General features: G+C 33.7%; 1 protein-coding gene across 1 annotated transcript; it reads left to right on the forward strand.

Moving 5' to 3' along the window:
- The first annotated feature begins 7,052 nt into the window (after positions 1-7,052).
- Positions 7,053-15,540, forward strand: LOC106775876 (TORTIFOLIA1-like protein 1). The gene is made up of 6 exons (XM_014663109.2): positions 7,053-7,963; positions 10,312-10,503; positions 12,133-12,232; positions 12,313-13,022; positions 13,100-13,981; positions 15,001-15,540. The coding sequence occupies exons 1-6, from the start codon at positions 7,259-7,261 to the stop codon at positions 15,190-15,192; spliced, it is 2,781 nt and encodes a 926-aa protein (XP_014518595.1). The 5' UTR covers positions 7,053-7,258; the 3' UTR covers positions 15,193-15,540.
- The last annotated feature ends 619 nt before the right edge of the window (positions 15,541-16,159 follow it).

Genomic DNA, 16,159 nt, shown 5'->3' on the forward strand with positions numbered 1-16,159 from the left:
CATGATTTCTACATTAAATATGATTAAATAATTTTTATTTATTATTTTATCAATACTATATTTAGGATTAATTGTGTTTAGTTTTCTGAACTATAACATAATTTTTGTTTTAGTTACTCTTTCAAAATTTGAACCATTAGGTCATTATACTTAAGAAATGCATCAACTCAATCCTCAATGCCTAAGGATGTTAACTTTTTTTAAATGTGACAAATGGTATGCCATGTCACCTCTCCGTTATTGGACACATGTCTTGTTTTTAATCACATGTTTCATATATGTGGCAAGGACACAAATTAAGGACATGTTGCAACACTTAACCTAGATCCCACTATTATAGCACCATTGTGTGCCCTTCTTTTCTCCTCTCTTTTTGTTTATGTGAAAAATGATGGAGGGGAACCCCATTTGTTGTTCCTACCTCAAATTGCACATCATTTGTATTTTTTTTATTTGATGGTTTTTGTTTCGTTGTTAAAATGAATGAGAAATGCATGTATGACATTTCAAAGGTATTATTTTCTAAACTATAACACAAATTTACCATTCTTTCTAAAGGGGAAGACACAAGTAGATTCATATGGTTCATTTTGGATTTCAAACAATGACAAGGGTTATGTTTAATCTGGTTCTAATGAACCAATCTTTTGGCAAGTTGGGTTAGAATCATTCAGCAAAATGTTCGTGTGTGGACAAAAACCAATAAGGGATGAATTGGTTTACTTGGTATAAACTTCCCTTTTAAAAATTTTCTCTTCTTATAAATTGATTTTACAAGAAAAGTAGTTTACTTTAAACAAGAACAACAAAGTTAAAAAGAGTAGGGAAAGAAAAACTTCCACGGACAATTTTATATTGGTTCAGATGAAAAGTTATATGTCCAATTGTTAATCTCTCTAAAGAGGGATTAACTAATCACTAAAAAATAACCAAAACTTATAATAACATATAATTGAGTTAAGGTTAGAAAATATCTCTCTCTTAAAGTATATGGACCTAACAAAATCAAACTTTGAAGAAGTAACTAAAACTAAATTTGTATCATAAAAAAACACACATAAGATTTATACTTATTTACAAGTATAAATCTAAATCTTATTTCATAGTTCATTTTAATATCTTTTTACAGTTTTTTTTATTTACTTGTAATAAATAGTAAATCGTTGGGGTCTTTTATTTATTTTTTAATTCTTATACTTAGAAATAAAGTCGTATTAGATACCCAAATTTATAAATAAAAAATTACAAAAAAGATTTATATGTTTTGTAATTTATGTAGATTATTTATTGACCTACAATTTCATATTTATGTGAAATGAGTTGAACCTATTAAGTCAGAAGTCTTATATAGGAAAACTTCTCTCCAGGCCCAATATAAGAGGACAAAATACAAGACGACACAAAATAGGACGGTCTCCTTTTGCATTGTCACTTATATTTGTTTCATCATTGTTATTTTTTGAAATTTTTTTCTTTTCAATCTCTATTTCTCACTTTTCCCATCAAATATTAAGATAATTATTCTATATTTCAAATCATGATTACAAAAGTAATTTATTTTCTTAGATATTAAATACTTAATTCATAGTACTTATGTTTTCGTCTGTACGTCTATTTGGCATTTGTGCATAAAGCACCCATAATTTAGAGTCACACGACATGGTTTACCAAATTCAATTTACAAACCAAAAGAAATTGAGATTAACATTCCCTTTTTTTTTTTCTTTGTGTCGTTTTGGTGTTGAAAACTATGCCAGTAACTAACAATAATTTTTAATTGCAATTGGTTAGTTAAACAATATGATTAATTAATATGTGTGATCATTGAATGTTGGTTGAAATTTGTTAATAATGCAATATTTTTTTTCTCTCTCACCCACTCTGTCATCTATCTGTTATTGTGTCTAAGTCTAAGATATTACTTTTGTATAGATTCTTGTTCTTTATTAAAAAAATTAATCGATCATTGATATTTTTTGTCATCACAGTTTTTTTAATCGTGTACCTAAAAAAAAAAAAAACCACTTAAATGGGTTTTAGTCATAAATTTTAAGTTTTTAACCAATTATTGCTGGATGTTATTTAGTTTTCTTTTTCTTCCAATTTCAAGCTTTAAAATAGACTAATTTAAATTTTTGACATTGGAAATTGTTTTACAGTAATGATAACAATAAAAAATAATAGTAGTGACTATGGATTCAAATAGCTGTTACTCAGTAATATTTATTATTAGTTTTCAACATTTAATATTTTATATATTTTAGTGGTATGTTTTACATTTTTTATTATTTACATTACATATATCTTACAAATTATGCAATAAATAAATAAATAAATATATATATATATATATTATTTTTTTTGAAAAATAAATAAGTTATTTTTTAACTTGTTTGAATTTAATCAGATTTATTTTTGTATAATTCGTCAAACCTTATAAATGTAAAACTCTTTTTTAATTTAAAATAGAGTCCTCGTTATTTTTTTCAATCATCTTGTTAAAATTTCGGTAAGTGTATTGAACCGTATCAAGTGATATAAATAGTAAATTCAAGTATCGTTTTTCTTAGAGACTCATGATCTAGACATTCATGTGGTTTCTTGATTAATTAAGACTTGTAGACGAAATCATGGTGTTTATAATGTAGAAAATAAATATGAATGCAAGTGTTTGATCAATTGACTTAAAGAATGCACAGGTGATTGGTGTATAAAGTATGAAATGATTATGTTGTTGGGTTTCCGACTTATCCTATCCACTCTCATGTATTTATGAATTTATCTTCTTCATTAATGTTAATGTCACTTTCTAATTTACCTTAAACCTAACGTCTCGGTAAAGAAAACCTACTCTTAATTACTAGTTCCTAATGTCTTGTATCCCCAACAATTAAATATGCATTATATTCGCACAAAAGCGTATCAAGTAATATAAATAGTAAATTCAAGTAATGTTTTTCCTAGAGACTCACGAACTAGACATTCATGTGGTTTCTTGATTAATTAAGACTTGTAAACGAAATCACAATGTTTATAATGCAGAAAATAAATATGAATTCAAGTGTTTGATCAATTGACTTGAAGAATGCACAGGTGATTGATGTATAAAGTATGAAATGATTATGTTCTTGGGGTTTCCGACTTATCCTATCCACTCTCATGTATTAATAAATTCATCTTCTTCATTGATGTTAATGTCACTTTCTAATTTACCTTAAACCTAATGTCTTGGTGAAGAAAACCTACTCTTAATTACTAGTTCCCAATGTCTTGTATCCCCAACAATTAATTATGCATTACATTGCACAGAATCTTAAAGGCAACCAACCATCTATTCCTATGTCTAGGTAATATTTGCTTTTGGGAGAATTTCCCTAGTTCTAGATTTCCCCACTTGTGCCCAGATCGACAAAATCAATAATCATGCAATTGAATGAGTTAAACAAAGCATGCATATAGCGTAGAGGAAAAACCCTAACAATTAATGAAGTAAAGCATATATAATATAAATCAATTCAATACATGAGAATTTCAAAGGATTACATCGTTTCCCCCAACAACAATGGAAGTTTAGTTCACCATAGACATGGTGAAACTAGATGAAAATATGGAAAATAATGAAAGATAGAACCCTAAAAGTTGAAGATCGGAGCTTTCGCATCCAAAGTCCACCTCCAAGGGGTGAAAAAAGTGTTTTTGCACCTCTTTTTGTTAAAAGATACATTCTCTAGGGCGTATGGGCCTTAAATATATCATAGAAATAACATAAAACAGGTCCAAGCTCATGTCGTTGGCGCTCAACGCCCCACTTAAGGTGCTCAGCGGTGGTTGCGGCACTAAACTAACGCTCAACGGTGGTGCCCAGGCGTGAGACAGAAGAAATTGGTGCTCAACGCCCCAAAAGGGCGTCCAAGCGGTGGCTACGACACTTGATTGACGCTTAGCGGTGGCGCTCAGGCGTGAGACGGAAGAAACTTGCGCTCAGCGCCATCTGCGATTCTTTTGTGTGCTACTTTTCCAGCTTTTTCCTGACTCCAACTCCTCGCTACTTCAACTTCTTCCAGATCACCTTAATTCCTGTCAAAACAAGGAAAACCAAGCATAAAACCAATAATACCACCTTCAACTCTCTTATTTTTACAACTTAAGCAAAAACATGATTTCAAGCTAGTTTCTAAGTCACAAAGGGTGTTTTTAGTATCAAAATTAAATATAAAAATAACGGTATTTCAACCGTTATCACATCTCTTTAGCTTTTATTTTTTCTTTTTCTTCTTTTGGATTAGGAGCTCTCATTGAGGAAATATTAGAGAACACATCACCCAATATCATTAAGAGTTGCAACAGGGAAAGAGATTTTTTTTTGTTTTCATCCTTAAACCTGTTTTGAATTACGTGCAATTGTCTCTTTTCTCCTTACACGTGTTGTCAAAGCTTTATTAGGGTGATTTTGTCCCCACGAGAGTTTTGGATCACTAAATTGGGTTTTTATTTCATATTCTATATATAGTTGTGTAATAGGTTGTGACTTGGTGTCATGAGGAAGGACCACTTAGAAGTTAAGATAAGCTAATTTATTTGAGAGGATTGCTTAAATTTATAGTTTGTAACTGCATTATCAGATGATAGAAATTGTGTTTCTTGTCTAAGATTGTAAATAAACAAGGTTGAGATACTACATGTCGAGTTTGGACCTGAATCGTGAACTTTTTTTAGTGTTGGAACGTCATCATTGGGTTGTCATTCTACACCGTCAAGTGCGAGTTGCACAAAACCTTAAAAAAATGCTAATATCACGGACACTACTGAGTGATATCATCCGTCGTTGATCAGTACCATGTACCGTCGAGTGCAGACTCAATAGAGAGCCCCTGGAAGATTGCTGCATTGAGGCACCTTTTGTCACTTAGTGATTATTGGAAGTAGGGCGCTAGGTAGTGTCATGTATCATTAAGAGTTGGCGCGACCAGAAGCTATGATGCTTTGGCGTTGAGCACGAATCTTAAGCAATGTCTTTGTGAATGCTTTCATTTTTATGCATGACTTATTGGGATGTTTTGGCTCTTTTCATTTTCTAAATTGTTAAGGGTTCCGGGTTGAGGGTTTATGCTTGTATATAGTGTTGTCAAAATGGATTAGAACTTGTTGGTTAACCTGACCCACCATAGATTCAAATTGGGTTGAGTTTGAAAAACCTGTAATTTGGCTCACTTAAGTTGACTCACCATAGATTCAAATATGGGTTAATTTTTAACTCGGCTCACTTAGAATTTGGCTCACCTAAGTTGAACCCGTTGTGAGGTGGGTTTCAATATTATTAGTTAACACTATTTTTTTTATTGTATTGTAGATGAGGATAAAGAAGATGTTTCAAGAGTGAAAAATATTATAAATTTTTCCATTCAAAACTCTAATCTTATAAATGGGTAAGTGACACAGAAATTATCAATATTAAAAGCTTATTTGTTCGCCTTTTGTACTTGCTTTTGAATTACATTTGGATTGCATGATTATTTTTTTTATTTATTTTGAATTGTCTGTAGAGTTTGACATCATTTTAGAGTGAAATTTATTTAGATTTGAATTTCATGTTTTTTTGGATTTAAAAAAAACTTGTAATTAAGTGAGTCAATGAGTCAACCCGTGTAACTCACCAACCTATGGTGGGCCGGTCCGGGTCGGGTACAAATTAGTTTTTAGTTCAGTACAAATTTTAATAGTACAATGTAGTTTATTTCTATTTGTCCAACCCTAATTACCATGATACAATTTCTAGAGATGTCCTGTAAATTTATCTTTAAACTCTACTAGACTTTCAAATTTATATAGAGAATAAGATTTTGATGATGAAGAGTGTAAGATGTTCCTATAGGTGCTTTAAGAATCGTGAATAGTTATATAAATTAACTCGCCGAAAAGTTTATATATATATATATATATATATATATATATATATATATATATATATATATATATATATATATATATATATATATATATATAAATTGATATTTATTCCAATCAGCCACATTAATATGATAAATTGTTAATTAGATACTTAAATGAATTATAATCTACGAAATCTAACTTATGAATCCATTGTTCGGACAATTATTTATAATATTGAATAATTTAAAATAAAATATAATTATCACCAATTAAATTAAATTGTAATTAGAATATTGTTAATTAAATATCAATTTTAAAATTTATAAATATATTTATGGAATAAGATCTATATCATTAATAAATTAAATGAAATGTTAAAGTAATTTTGATATCGAAATAGGACAACTTTAAAATCTCTTAGACTACTCTTCAATATGTCGACCTCGATTTTATTCCGAATCAATGTTAAATAACCTTATTTTCATAACTAGTGATAATAAATTTAATTAATTTACACGAAGTCCTGGGTTTATTTTTTTTTTTTAAATTAGAACTTTTATGTATATTTAATGATTTTATTTTATAGAGGTAGTTTTATAGCAATTCATTTACTATTTTTTTTTTACAATAATTTGAACATGTACATTGATAATTGTTGTCAATATTTTTATTGCCGATGAATAATACCAAAAATGATATGATATAATTTTGTTGTCATTGTATTAAAAATACACTACATTTCTATGATATGAAAATTTTATAATTTGATCATACTCTTAGAGATCTATATATGAGATTTATATGTTCAATATAATTTAAGAAAATAATAGAAATGTTATAATAAAAATTTAATTATGTTATCAAGAACGATATTTTATTAGAATTAATAATTAAACAGGGAAAAATGAGAAAAAAAAGAGAGAAGTAAAATGAGAAAATGTTTTATACTCAAATTCTCTTGAGTAAGCCAATAGGACATATCCCCACTCTACAGCCGTACAGGGTCCCTTCCCATGCCCTAAAAGTGTGGTTCTAGGGCATCTTAGTAAGATCCAAGGACTGCTGTGGTGGTACCCGAAAACCCTATTTTTCATATTCTAACAATTTAATTTAATTTAATAATGATAAAAATAATAAATTTATATTCGAAATTCTTAGCTTCCAATTCAGAAATGGTTGGTTATTCAGGGAAAAAGAAAGGCTCCATGATTGATATTTGAAAACTTGTCTCGCACCCTTTTCCCTCACAGATCCATCTTTTCTTTCCACTTCAAATCAGTTCACATTTTCTTTTCACAGATTGCTTCCATTTTCTCTCTTATCTTCTTTTTTACCATTGCATTCGGTTTCTAACAACATAGACTCAGCAATGAAGCACCCAAAACCCCAAATCCAAACAAACCCAACACCATCACCTTCATCAAGATCTTCATCCTCATCTTCTTCACTCTCATCGCACCTTGCTATGGTGGAGCTCAAGCAGAGGATACTCACTTCCCTTTCCAAGCTCTCCGACCGCGACACGCACCAGATCGCGGTCGAGGACCTCGAGAAGACCATCGCTGCGCTGTCGCCGGACGCCATTCCCATGATCCTCAACTGCCTCTACGATGCCGCTACCGACCCCAAGCCCGCCGTCAAGCGAGACGCGCTGCGCTTCCTTGCCGCCGTATGCGCCGCCCACGCCGACGCCGCGGCGGCGCACCTCACCAAGATTATCGCGCACGTCGTGCGCCGTCTCAAGGACGCCGACTCTGCTGTTCGCGATGCCTGTAGGGACACTGTCGGCGCACTGGCCGCGCAGTATCTGAAGGGCGACGGCGGCGGAGGGGGGGTCGGGACTGTGGTGGGGCTGTTCGTGAAGCCGCTGTTCGAGGCTATGGGGGAGCAAAACAAAGGGGTGCAAGCGGGCGCGGCGGTGTGCATGGCGAAGATGGTTGAGTGTGCTGGCGGCGGAGGGGAGGCGCCGGTGCCGGCGTTCCAGAAACTTTGTCCGAGGATCTGCAAGCTGCTTAACAGTCCCAATTTCATGGCTAAGGCGGCGATTTTGCCGGTGGTTGCCAGCTTGTCACAGGTGAGAGGACTGCATTGTTGTGGGTTGGGTGAAATGGGATCGAGGGTTGGTGAATTGTGAGTTATTTTGAAGAAAACTTAGATGTAGTATCATAGGTGCTATTGGTTTTGTTCTTCAATGAGATTTGGTGTTTTACATCAGCAATTCAGGATGATAATTAATTGAATCTGTTATTATCAAGGCTATTAAGGTAAAACTCTACTTCTGACTGGAGAACAACTCTTAAGTGCATCGAAGTTTTTGTCCATTATGAAATGGTTTGTGGAGCTTGAACTTGGAGGGTTATTTTGGTCATTATTTGGTAGAGTGGTTTTGTGCTTGCTTTATTTGGAGTATGAATGGAGCTTTGGTGTAAAGCATTGCAGGCGCTTTGGTTATTTTGGGTCGCGGAGTTTTCTATAGTGCAAATATTAGATTCAGATCTATTGGCGTTTCTTTAGTTCAGTTCTCAAATCAGAATTGGAAATTCACCTCCATGATTTTTGTAATGAAGATCTGCATTAAATGTTCGCTTAGATTATTCAGGTATAGAGGAGTGGTTGAGTTATATGTTCGGAGTACCCTGCCAATGGAAAGACTGGATATAGTAAAATACATGCTATTACTATTTTTCTCAAACCAGATTTGAAGTTCATCTTAATGCAGGATGGCATTCAATAGAATCTTTTATTATATAGATTATTCAGGTGAAATTATAATTCTTATTGGAGAACCACACCAACATCACTTCACTGCATCTAAATGTTGTCCATTATGAAATGGTTTTGAGGAGTTTGAACTTGAAGGGTTATTTTGGTCATTAGGTGATCCAATGATTTTGCACTTTATTTCGGTATGAATGGTGCTTTAATATACAGCATTTTGAGTTGCCTTGATCAATATGTGATGTAGAGTTTTCTTTAGATCAAAAGCTTTGATGTAGATCCATAGGTGTTTCTTTTATTCTGTTCTCAAATCAAAATTATTGGAGTTTGTTCTCCATGATTCTCATAATAAAGGTTTTCATTTTTCATTGAAGGTCCTCATAGATGATTCAGGTAAGGATGAGTGGTTTAGTTTTAACTAGGGGGTACCATGCCAAGAGCAGCACTAGTGTTGCTTTGAGTTTGAACTGAAGGGTTATTTTGGTCATTAGATATTGTGCTTGCTTTATTTAGGTTATGGACAGAGCTTTAGAGTAAAAGATTTGAGACGCTTTGGTTATTTTCAGATATAGGGTTTCCCTTATGGAAAAACTTAGATGCAGATGCTTTCTTTTTGGTTTTCTTCTCAAACGGGAATTGGAGTGTTACCTTCATGATATGGTGGAGTGCTTGAGTTATATCTGTGGAGTACCTTGCCTAGGGGAGCACTGCTGTTGATTTCAGTTTGAACTTGAATGGTTATTTTGGTCATTAGGTGGTCCTGTGGTTTTGTCCTTTCTTTATTTGGGTATGCATGGAGCTTTAATGTAAAACATTTAGATGCTTTAGTTATTTTGCGATAGAGTTATCTTTAGATTAAAACTTAGAAGTAAATCCTTTGGCACTTTTTGTTTCTATATTCAAATTGGAATTGGAATTTCACATCAATGATTTGTGTAATAAAAGTTTCATTAAAGGTCAGGACAGGATAGTTTTGTGCTTGCTTGGTTTGAAATTGACAATGTGTGATCCATATTCAAGTTAAAGTTACTTGGAGTAGCTTTTACTTTTCACATCTGAATTGTGGATCTGAGGTTTCAAAGGCTAATCCAAACACAGACTGACTTGGATATGAAACTCTAGTTCTGATTAGAAAACAGTGTTAAAAGTACTTACAAAACTACGTTTAAATTTTGGCATTTTGTTATTAAGAGACTATGGTGGAGTCATTTTTATATAATCAGGAGGAGCATTGTTGTTGGTTTTAGTTCTCTTGCTGGATCCAAAACGTATCACTTTTTATCTGTATGACTGGCTTGTTCCGTTCTATTTTAACTCTTAACATGCTAAACAAATGCTAGTGTTTGTTTATTGTAGAAGATTCATTAGGGTTTTGAACCACTGAGATTTAGTTAGACCTGATTATATTGACAAAAAATCATTTATAGAATTCAATTTAACATGGCCATATGTGGTGATAATGATGTTTGAAAGTGGCTTTGGCAACTGCAGAGGCTAATCCCAATGAAGTTCGAGGGAAGTTGCACTTCAATATTTGGCATAGGTCTGATTTGGATGATAGAGGCTGCAAAGATCCATGTCTTTAATTTTGATTCTGTTGGTTTGCTTGTTTTTGTCCAACTTGGGGCCATTAATCGCCAACTTACCATTTTATGATAGAATTGGTATGAAAATTCCTTGGAGGTAATTGGGTACTGATTTCAGGTTGGAGCGATTGCACCACAAAGCTTAGAACATTTGCTGCCTAGCATCCATGAATGTCTTTCTAGTACAGATTGGGCAACACGTAAAGCAGCAGCTGAGGCATTAAGTTCATTGGCATTGCACTCAAGCAGTTTGGTTGTTGATAAAGCAGCACCTACACTGGCAGTACTTGAGGCTTGCCGATTTGACAAGGTAGCATTTGCATTCAGATTTCCTAATTATAACTTGTTGACATCCCATGCTTTTTTCATTTTGATTCTTGGTGTTATCACTTATTGCAATTCTTATTTTATTTAAATATTGTGTTTCTAAGAAGGAATTAATTCAACAAGGAGTATGTTTCGTAAGTCCAATAACTTAGTTACTAACTTATTTAATTAACTTTTAAGTTAGTTTGATCTCTGTAAAATTGTTTAGTAAGATAATTCAAAATGGCTTGTTTAGGAGCTTATATCTTACGAGCAAGCTACTTCAACTGGCTTCTTGCTTATTTAATTTTGTTCCATTACTATCCCTTATGTTTAAATACATTTCCTTATCATTCTTAATTTTTTTCCTATTTTCAATTTTACAGTGACAAACATTTCTTCTCCACCGGTGATTAAAATTTTACAACGATAAAATTATTGCATGATATCATGTGAAAATTGCACACAATAAAAGTTACAAAAAAGATCCTCAGAGAAATAATAATTTAAATTGAGAAATAAAAAAATTAAGCTTTTGAAAATTAATAAAAAATAAATTTTGATTAATATTCATCACATTAACTAATTTAAATAAGGTGAGGTGAGTTGTCCAAATACAAATAACATATATACAACTTTGAAAAATATAAACAGAAACACTGAAAAGATAAATAAGAATTTAATTATTTTCAATTTTACAGTGGCAAACATTTCTTCTCCACCGGTAATTACAATTTTACAAAGATAAAATCATTACATTATTATGTGAAAATTACACACAATAAAAGTTATAAAAAAGATCTCAGAAATAATAATTTAAATTGAGAAATAAAAAATTAATATTCATCACATTAACTAGTTTAAATAAGGTGAGGTGATTTGTCCAAATACAAATAACACATAGATAACTTAAGTAAGCAGAAACACTGAAAAGGTTAATAAGAATTTAATTATTTTTTAAAAAACAAATTATAATAGCATAATATATTTTTGTCTAGCAAACACAATATCTTTTATATAACAAAATTTAAAGTTTAGGGTTTAGAGTTAATGTAGTTATTCCTTTTATATTTACCAACTAGCTTATCATTTAGTTCTACAAACATTTCCAATCCAATAAAGTAGTTTATCAACTTGGAACTTTTAAGTTTAGAACTTTTCAGCTAGCAGCTAATTTATTAGTTAGAGGCTAGCAACTAGTTTATTGGTTAGAAGCTATTTTATTAGTTACCAGCTACTTTATTATAGTCTAGTTTTACCAAACACACCCAAGGAGTGAGAATTATTTTTCTGGTCAGCAAGGAGTGAGGATTTTTATCGTAAAAACATTAAAGAAGGTAGCCACAAAATATTAGCCTTTTCCTGTTGACTTTGTTCTTGCATTCTAGTGTATCTCATTCAAAGGGCACTGTAGAAATTATGTGCCGACATAGAGTTGACAGTGCATTTAATTGTGACTGGTGTATCAGGTGTCTGACAATAGTACTACTTATGCTGTTCTCTTTATAGTCTGGGCCAAGGATCATTGGTCCGAGTATGCCAGATTTTAATTTGTTGAAACTCCATTACTGGAGAACTAATTCTTTGCTTTATTATCTACTCCCCCCCTAAATTAATGTATTATTGTCCTCAGATAAAACCTGTAAGAGATAGCATCAACGAGGCATTGCAATTGTGGAAAAAGATCTCAGGGAAAGGAGATGGGTCTCCTGATGATTCAAAGCCCTCGTCTGGTAGGATGTTAGAGTTGTCTGTCATTTTCAGTTTCTTATCCTAGTTTATGTTGGTAATGATTGTTGTTTTTATGCTTTAGATGGTGGGAATGAATCAGCTATTTCGTCAGAGACAAGTGACCCAAAAAAAGTAAATCTTGATGAGAGGAAGACTGATTCATCAGTAAAAGATTCATCACCTAGTTCTTTGAATCTGGATTCAACTTCTAAGGCCAAAGCAACTGGCATCTCTGAGAAGGCGGTTGTAATACTGAAAAAGAAAGCACCAGCCTTATCTGATAAAGAGCTAAATCCAGAATTTTTCCAAAAACTTGAAAGAAGGGGTTCAGATGATTTACCAGTGGAAGTAGTTGTTCCTCGGAGAGGCCTCAATTCTTCTAACTCCAACAACGAGGAAGAGTCAGAGGCAAATGTTAAAGATTCAAAAGAAAGAACAAGTTCTGTTGGAAATATCCCTAACGATGATTTTCATGGATCCTTAAGTAATAAATATCGTATCTTTGAGAGAGGCAATGATGGAAATTCCAAACAAAGGAATTATGATGATTTTGGCCATGACAGATACTCCGAAAGAAGGATGAACTCAAAAGACCTGAGGACTAAGGCATATGATACTGATGATAGGATTGAAAATGATCAGAGGGAGGGTTCTGCCAATCTTGCAGGTTTTTCTAAAACTGATGGTCAGTCTGAAGTACCCTTCTCCAATAACAGAGGAAATTGGTTGGCCATCCAGAGGCAGTTGCTGCAACTGGAAAGGCAACAGGTTCATCTAATGAATATGCTTCAGGTATGGTCAGTGTAGCTCAAAAAATAGTTCTGGTATAATGTTTATCACAAGTGATTGATGATTAAATAATTTTGCAGGATTTCATGGGTGGATCGCATGATAGTATGGTGACTCTAGAGAATAGAGTGCGTGGCCTTGAGAGAATTGTTGAAGACATGTCTCGAGATTTATCCATATCATCAGGTCGTAGAAACTTTACAGGGTTTGAAGGATCATCTAGCAGGCCACCTAATAAGTATAATGGTTTTAATGACTACTCCAATTCCAAGTATGGAAGAGGTGGTGATGGACGCATCCAATTTGGTGAAAGATTTTCACAATCTGATGGAAATGCTCTGGGAATGAGGGGAAGAGGGCCATCTTGGAGATCTGACATGTCTGAAGGGTGGGATCTTCCTGGTTATGGCACTTCTAGAAATAATAGCCAGGTTTCCTCGAGGAGGGCTTTTGGTGGTAGTTCTGCTGATGGAAGATCACCGAAATCTGTGCATGAGAGTGATCAGTCAGGAAACAGGAGAGCTTGGGATAAAGCAGCACTGCCCATCCGGCTTGGTGAGGGACCATCTGCCAGAAGTGTCTGGCAAGCTTCCAAGGATGAAGCTACCTTGGAAGCAATTCGAGTTGCTGGTGAGGACAATGGAGCATCTCGAGCAACGAGGGTAGCAATCCCTGAAATGACCGCAGAAGCTCTGGCTGATGACAATGTTGGGCAAGAGAGGGATGCCATCTGGACTTCTTGGACCAATGCAATGGATGCCCTTCAAGTAGGTGACACAGATTCAGCCTTTGCAGAAGTATTGTCCACTGGTGATGATATTTTGCTTGTAAAGCTAATGGACAGAACAGGTCCTGTAATCTACCAACTTTCAAGTGAAGTTGCATGTGAAATTGTGAATGCCATTGGGCAATTCTTGCTTGACCAGAACATGTATGACATCTGTTTGTCTTGGATTCAACAGGTATGACTTTTTCTTCTGTTTAAATTTCCGTTCCTTTTGTCTGAATATGTGTATTCTGTAGTCACATGGATCCTCTCATCAAAATAACACCTTAAAATAATTAGGGATGATTTTGCTATTTCTTTATATTTTATCAGTGTCAACACTAGTATAGTATGAAACGTTGAAATAGATCTTCGTCTGTGTAATCCTGTCTCAAGATCTGGTTTTCAAATTGCTACAAGATCACAACTCCTGTGGATTATAAGTGAAAAATCTCATCTTACAGGCGGGGTGGCATCCATTAATGTTTTCTTGCGTCAATGTTTTGTTGGAGGGCTTGCTTACATGTTTCTTCTTTATAATTTATCAGCTAGACAATTGACTCGGTGCAGTGACGGAGAACCCGCTACTTCATTAAATATTTGTTACTCAAACCATAATTTATGCCTCTTTAAACAGTCACGGTGAGATATTAATTATTTTTTGGGCGAGTTTCGTGTCCTTGTCTGCATTAGCATGACTCAATAGTTGTGAGCAATGCCAGGGACTGTCAGGTGTACTTTTTTTTTTTTATTGGTAGATGGTCCAGATCTTAAGTGTTTCATGTTCAGTAAGGCTCTTTAAAAGGGAGCAATATCGGGTGTATTCGGCAATCAACATTGATTTAATTTAAAGTGCTACTTAGACTTAACCTACCAAAACCCAAGGTTGGATAATATAACCCTTAGTCCCTCTCCATAACATTGTTTGTATAATTCCCTGTTACATGGAATCACATCTCTTGTGATTAAAAAAATATAACCTTTTATCTTCAAAATGTATATGACCGATCATTAATTCTGATTTAAAAAATTGTTGGTGATATTTGCATTCATTCGTTCGAATGATAATTCTACACCAAATTGCAACAAAAAGCTTGTTTAACAATTGATGCATACTTCATAATGTTGAATTCATCTCCTTTTGCTATCCTCTTTTGCCTGCTTTTACATCTCTTCCGATGCATAATATATTGAATTCATGACCATAATGTTCAGTTGCTGGAGATAGTATTGGAAAATGGAGCCGAAACCTTTGGCATCCCCATGGAAGTGAAGAAAGAGCTATTACTGAATTTACATGAAGCTTCTACTGATACTACTGAGGCCTGGGAAGGGGTACATCCAGATCAGCTTTTATTGCAGTTGGCATCAGCCTGGGAAATTGATCTACAACAGCATGACAAATAGCTCAGAGAGAACAAATCATGCTCTGCGATTGAATTTGAATTGAATGGTATTGTGCATTTTGAATCGAATGGTGTTTGGCCTCCACAAAACAATTATATTGCCACAGATTAATGTTCCCCTTTCTCCTGCATCTTGGTGAACTCAGGCTGATCCTATACCGGTCAGACCAATGTTTGACCGTTGAATATCACCATTATTATTTTTGTTGTATCAACAGATATTGTCATTACTAAGTGGCAGTGTCTGGTTTTCAGAAATTGTCCAGCTAAAGACATTTTGTAAATTGAGACGAATGGACAAATCTTCCATGTAATTATAATATGTAATCTTTCTTCATTTCCTGGTTCATTTGCACCATTTTCTCTCTTTCTGCTTTCTGCTTAAAATGAACACACACACACACACACACACACACACATATATATATATATATATATATATATAGCCTACGAAGAGATTATGCAGAGAAAAGGAAATTATGCAGAAAAGGAATTGTGCAGAGTAGTTGCAGAGAAAAGAGGAATTGTGAAACGTGTATGAAATTCTTATTAAAATGAAAGGAGATACAATGAAAGTATTTATACAAAAAAAACATATAGGAGAGTAACTGTTTAATTCAGTTATAGAAGTTATTGAATACAGATTGGTGTCTAACACATCCTCCTCAATCTGAATTCCTCAAAGTATGACGTTCAATGATGTTCTCAACTTCTCAAATCTAGATTGCTTCAAAGCTTTAGTGAAAACATCTGCTGTTTGATCTTCTGAACTGCAATGGGCAAGCTCTAACCTTCCTTTATTAACCTGTTCTCTCAGAAAATGGAATTTAGTTTCGATATGTTTACTTCTGCCATGGAAGACAGGATTCTTAGCCAAACTTATAGCTGATTTGTTGTCAATTTGAAGTTGCACCGGTCTTTCACAATTGATTTTTAACTCTTCAAAGATTGTTTCCAGCCAGACACTC

This window comes from Vigna radiata, chromosome 10 (assembly GCF_000741045.1).
Source record: "Vigna radiata var. radiata cultivar VC1973A chromosome 10, Vradiata_ver6, whole genome shotgun sequence".
In the NCBI taxonomy this organism is placed as follows: Eukaryota; Viridiplantae; Streptophyta; class Magnoliopsida; order Fabales; family Fabaceae; genus Vigna; species Vigna radiata.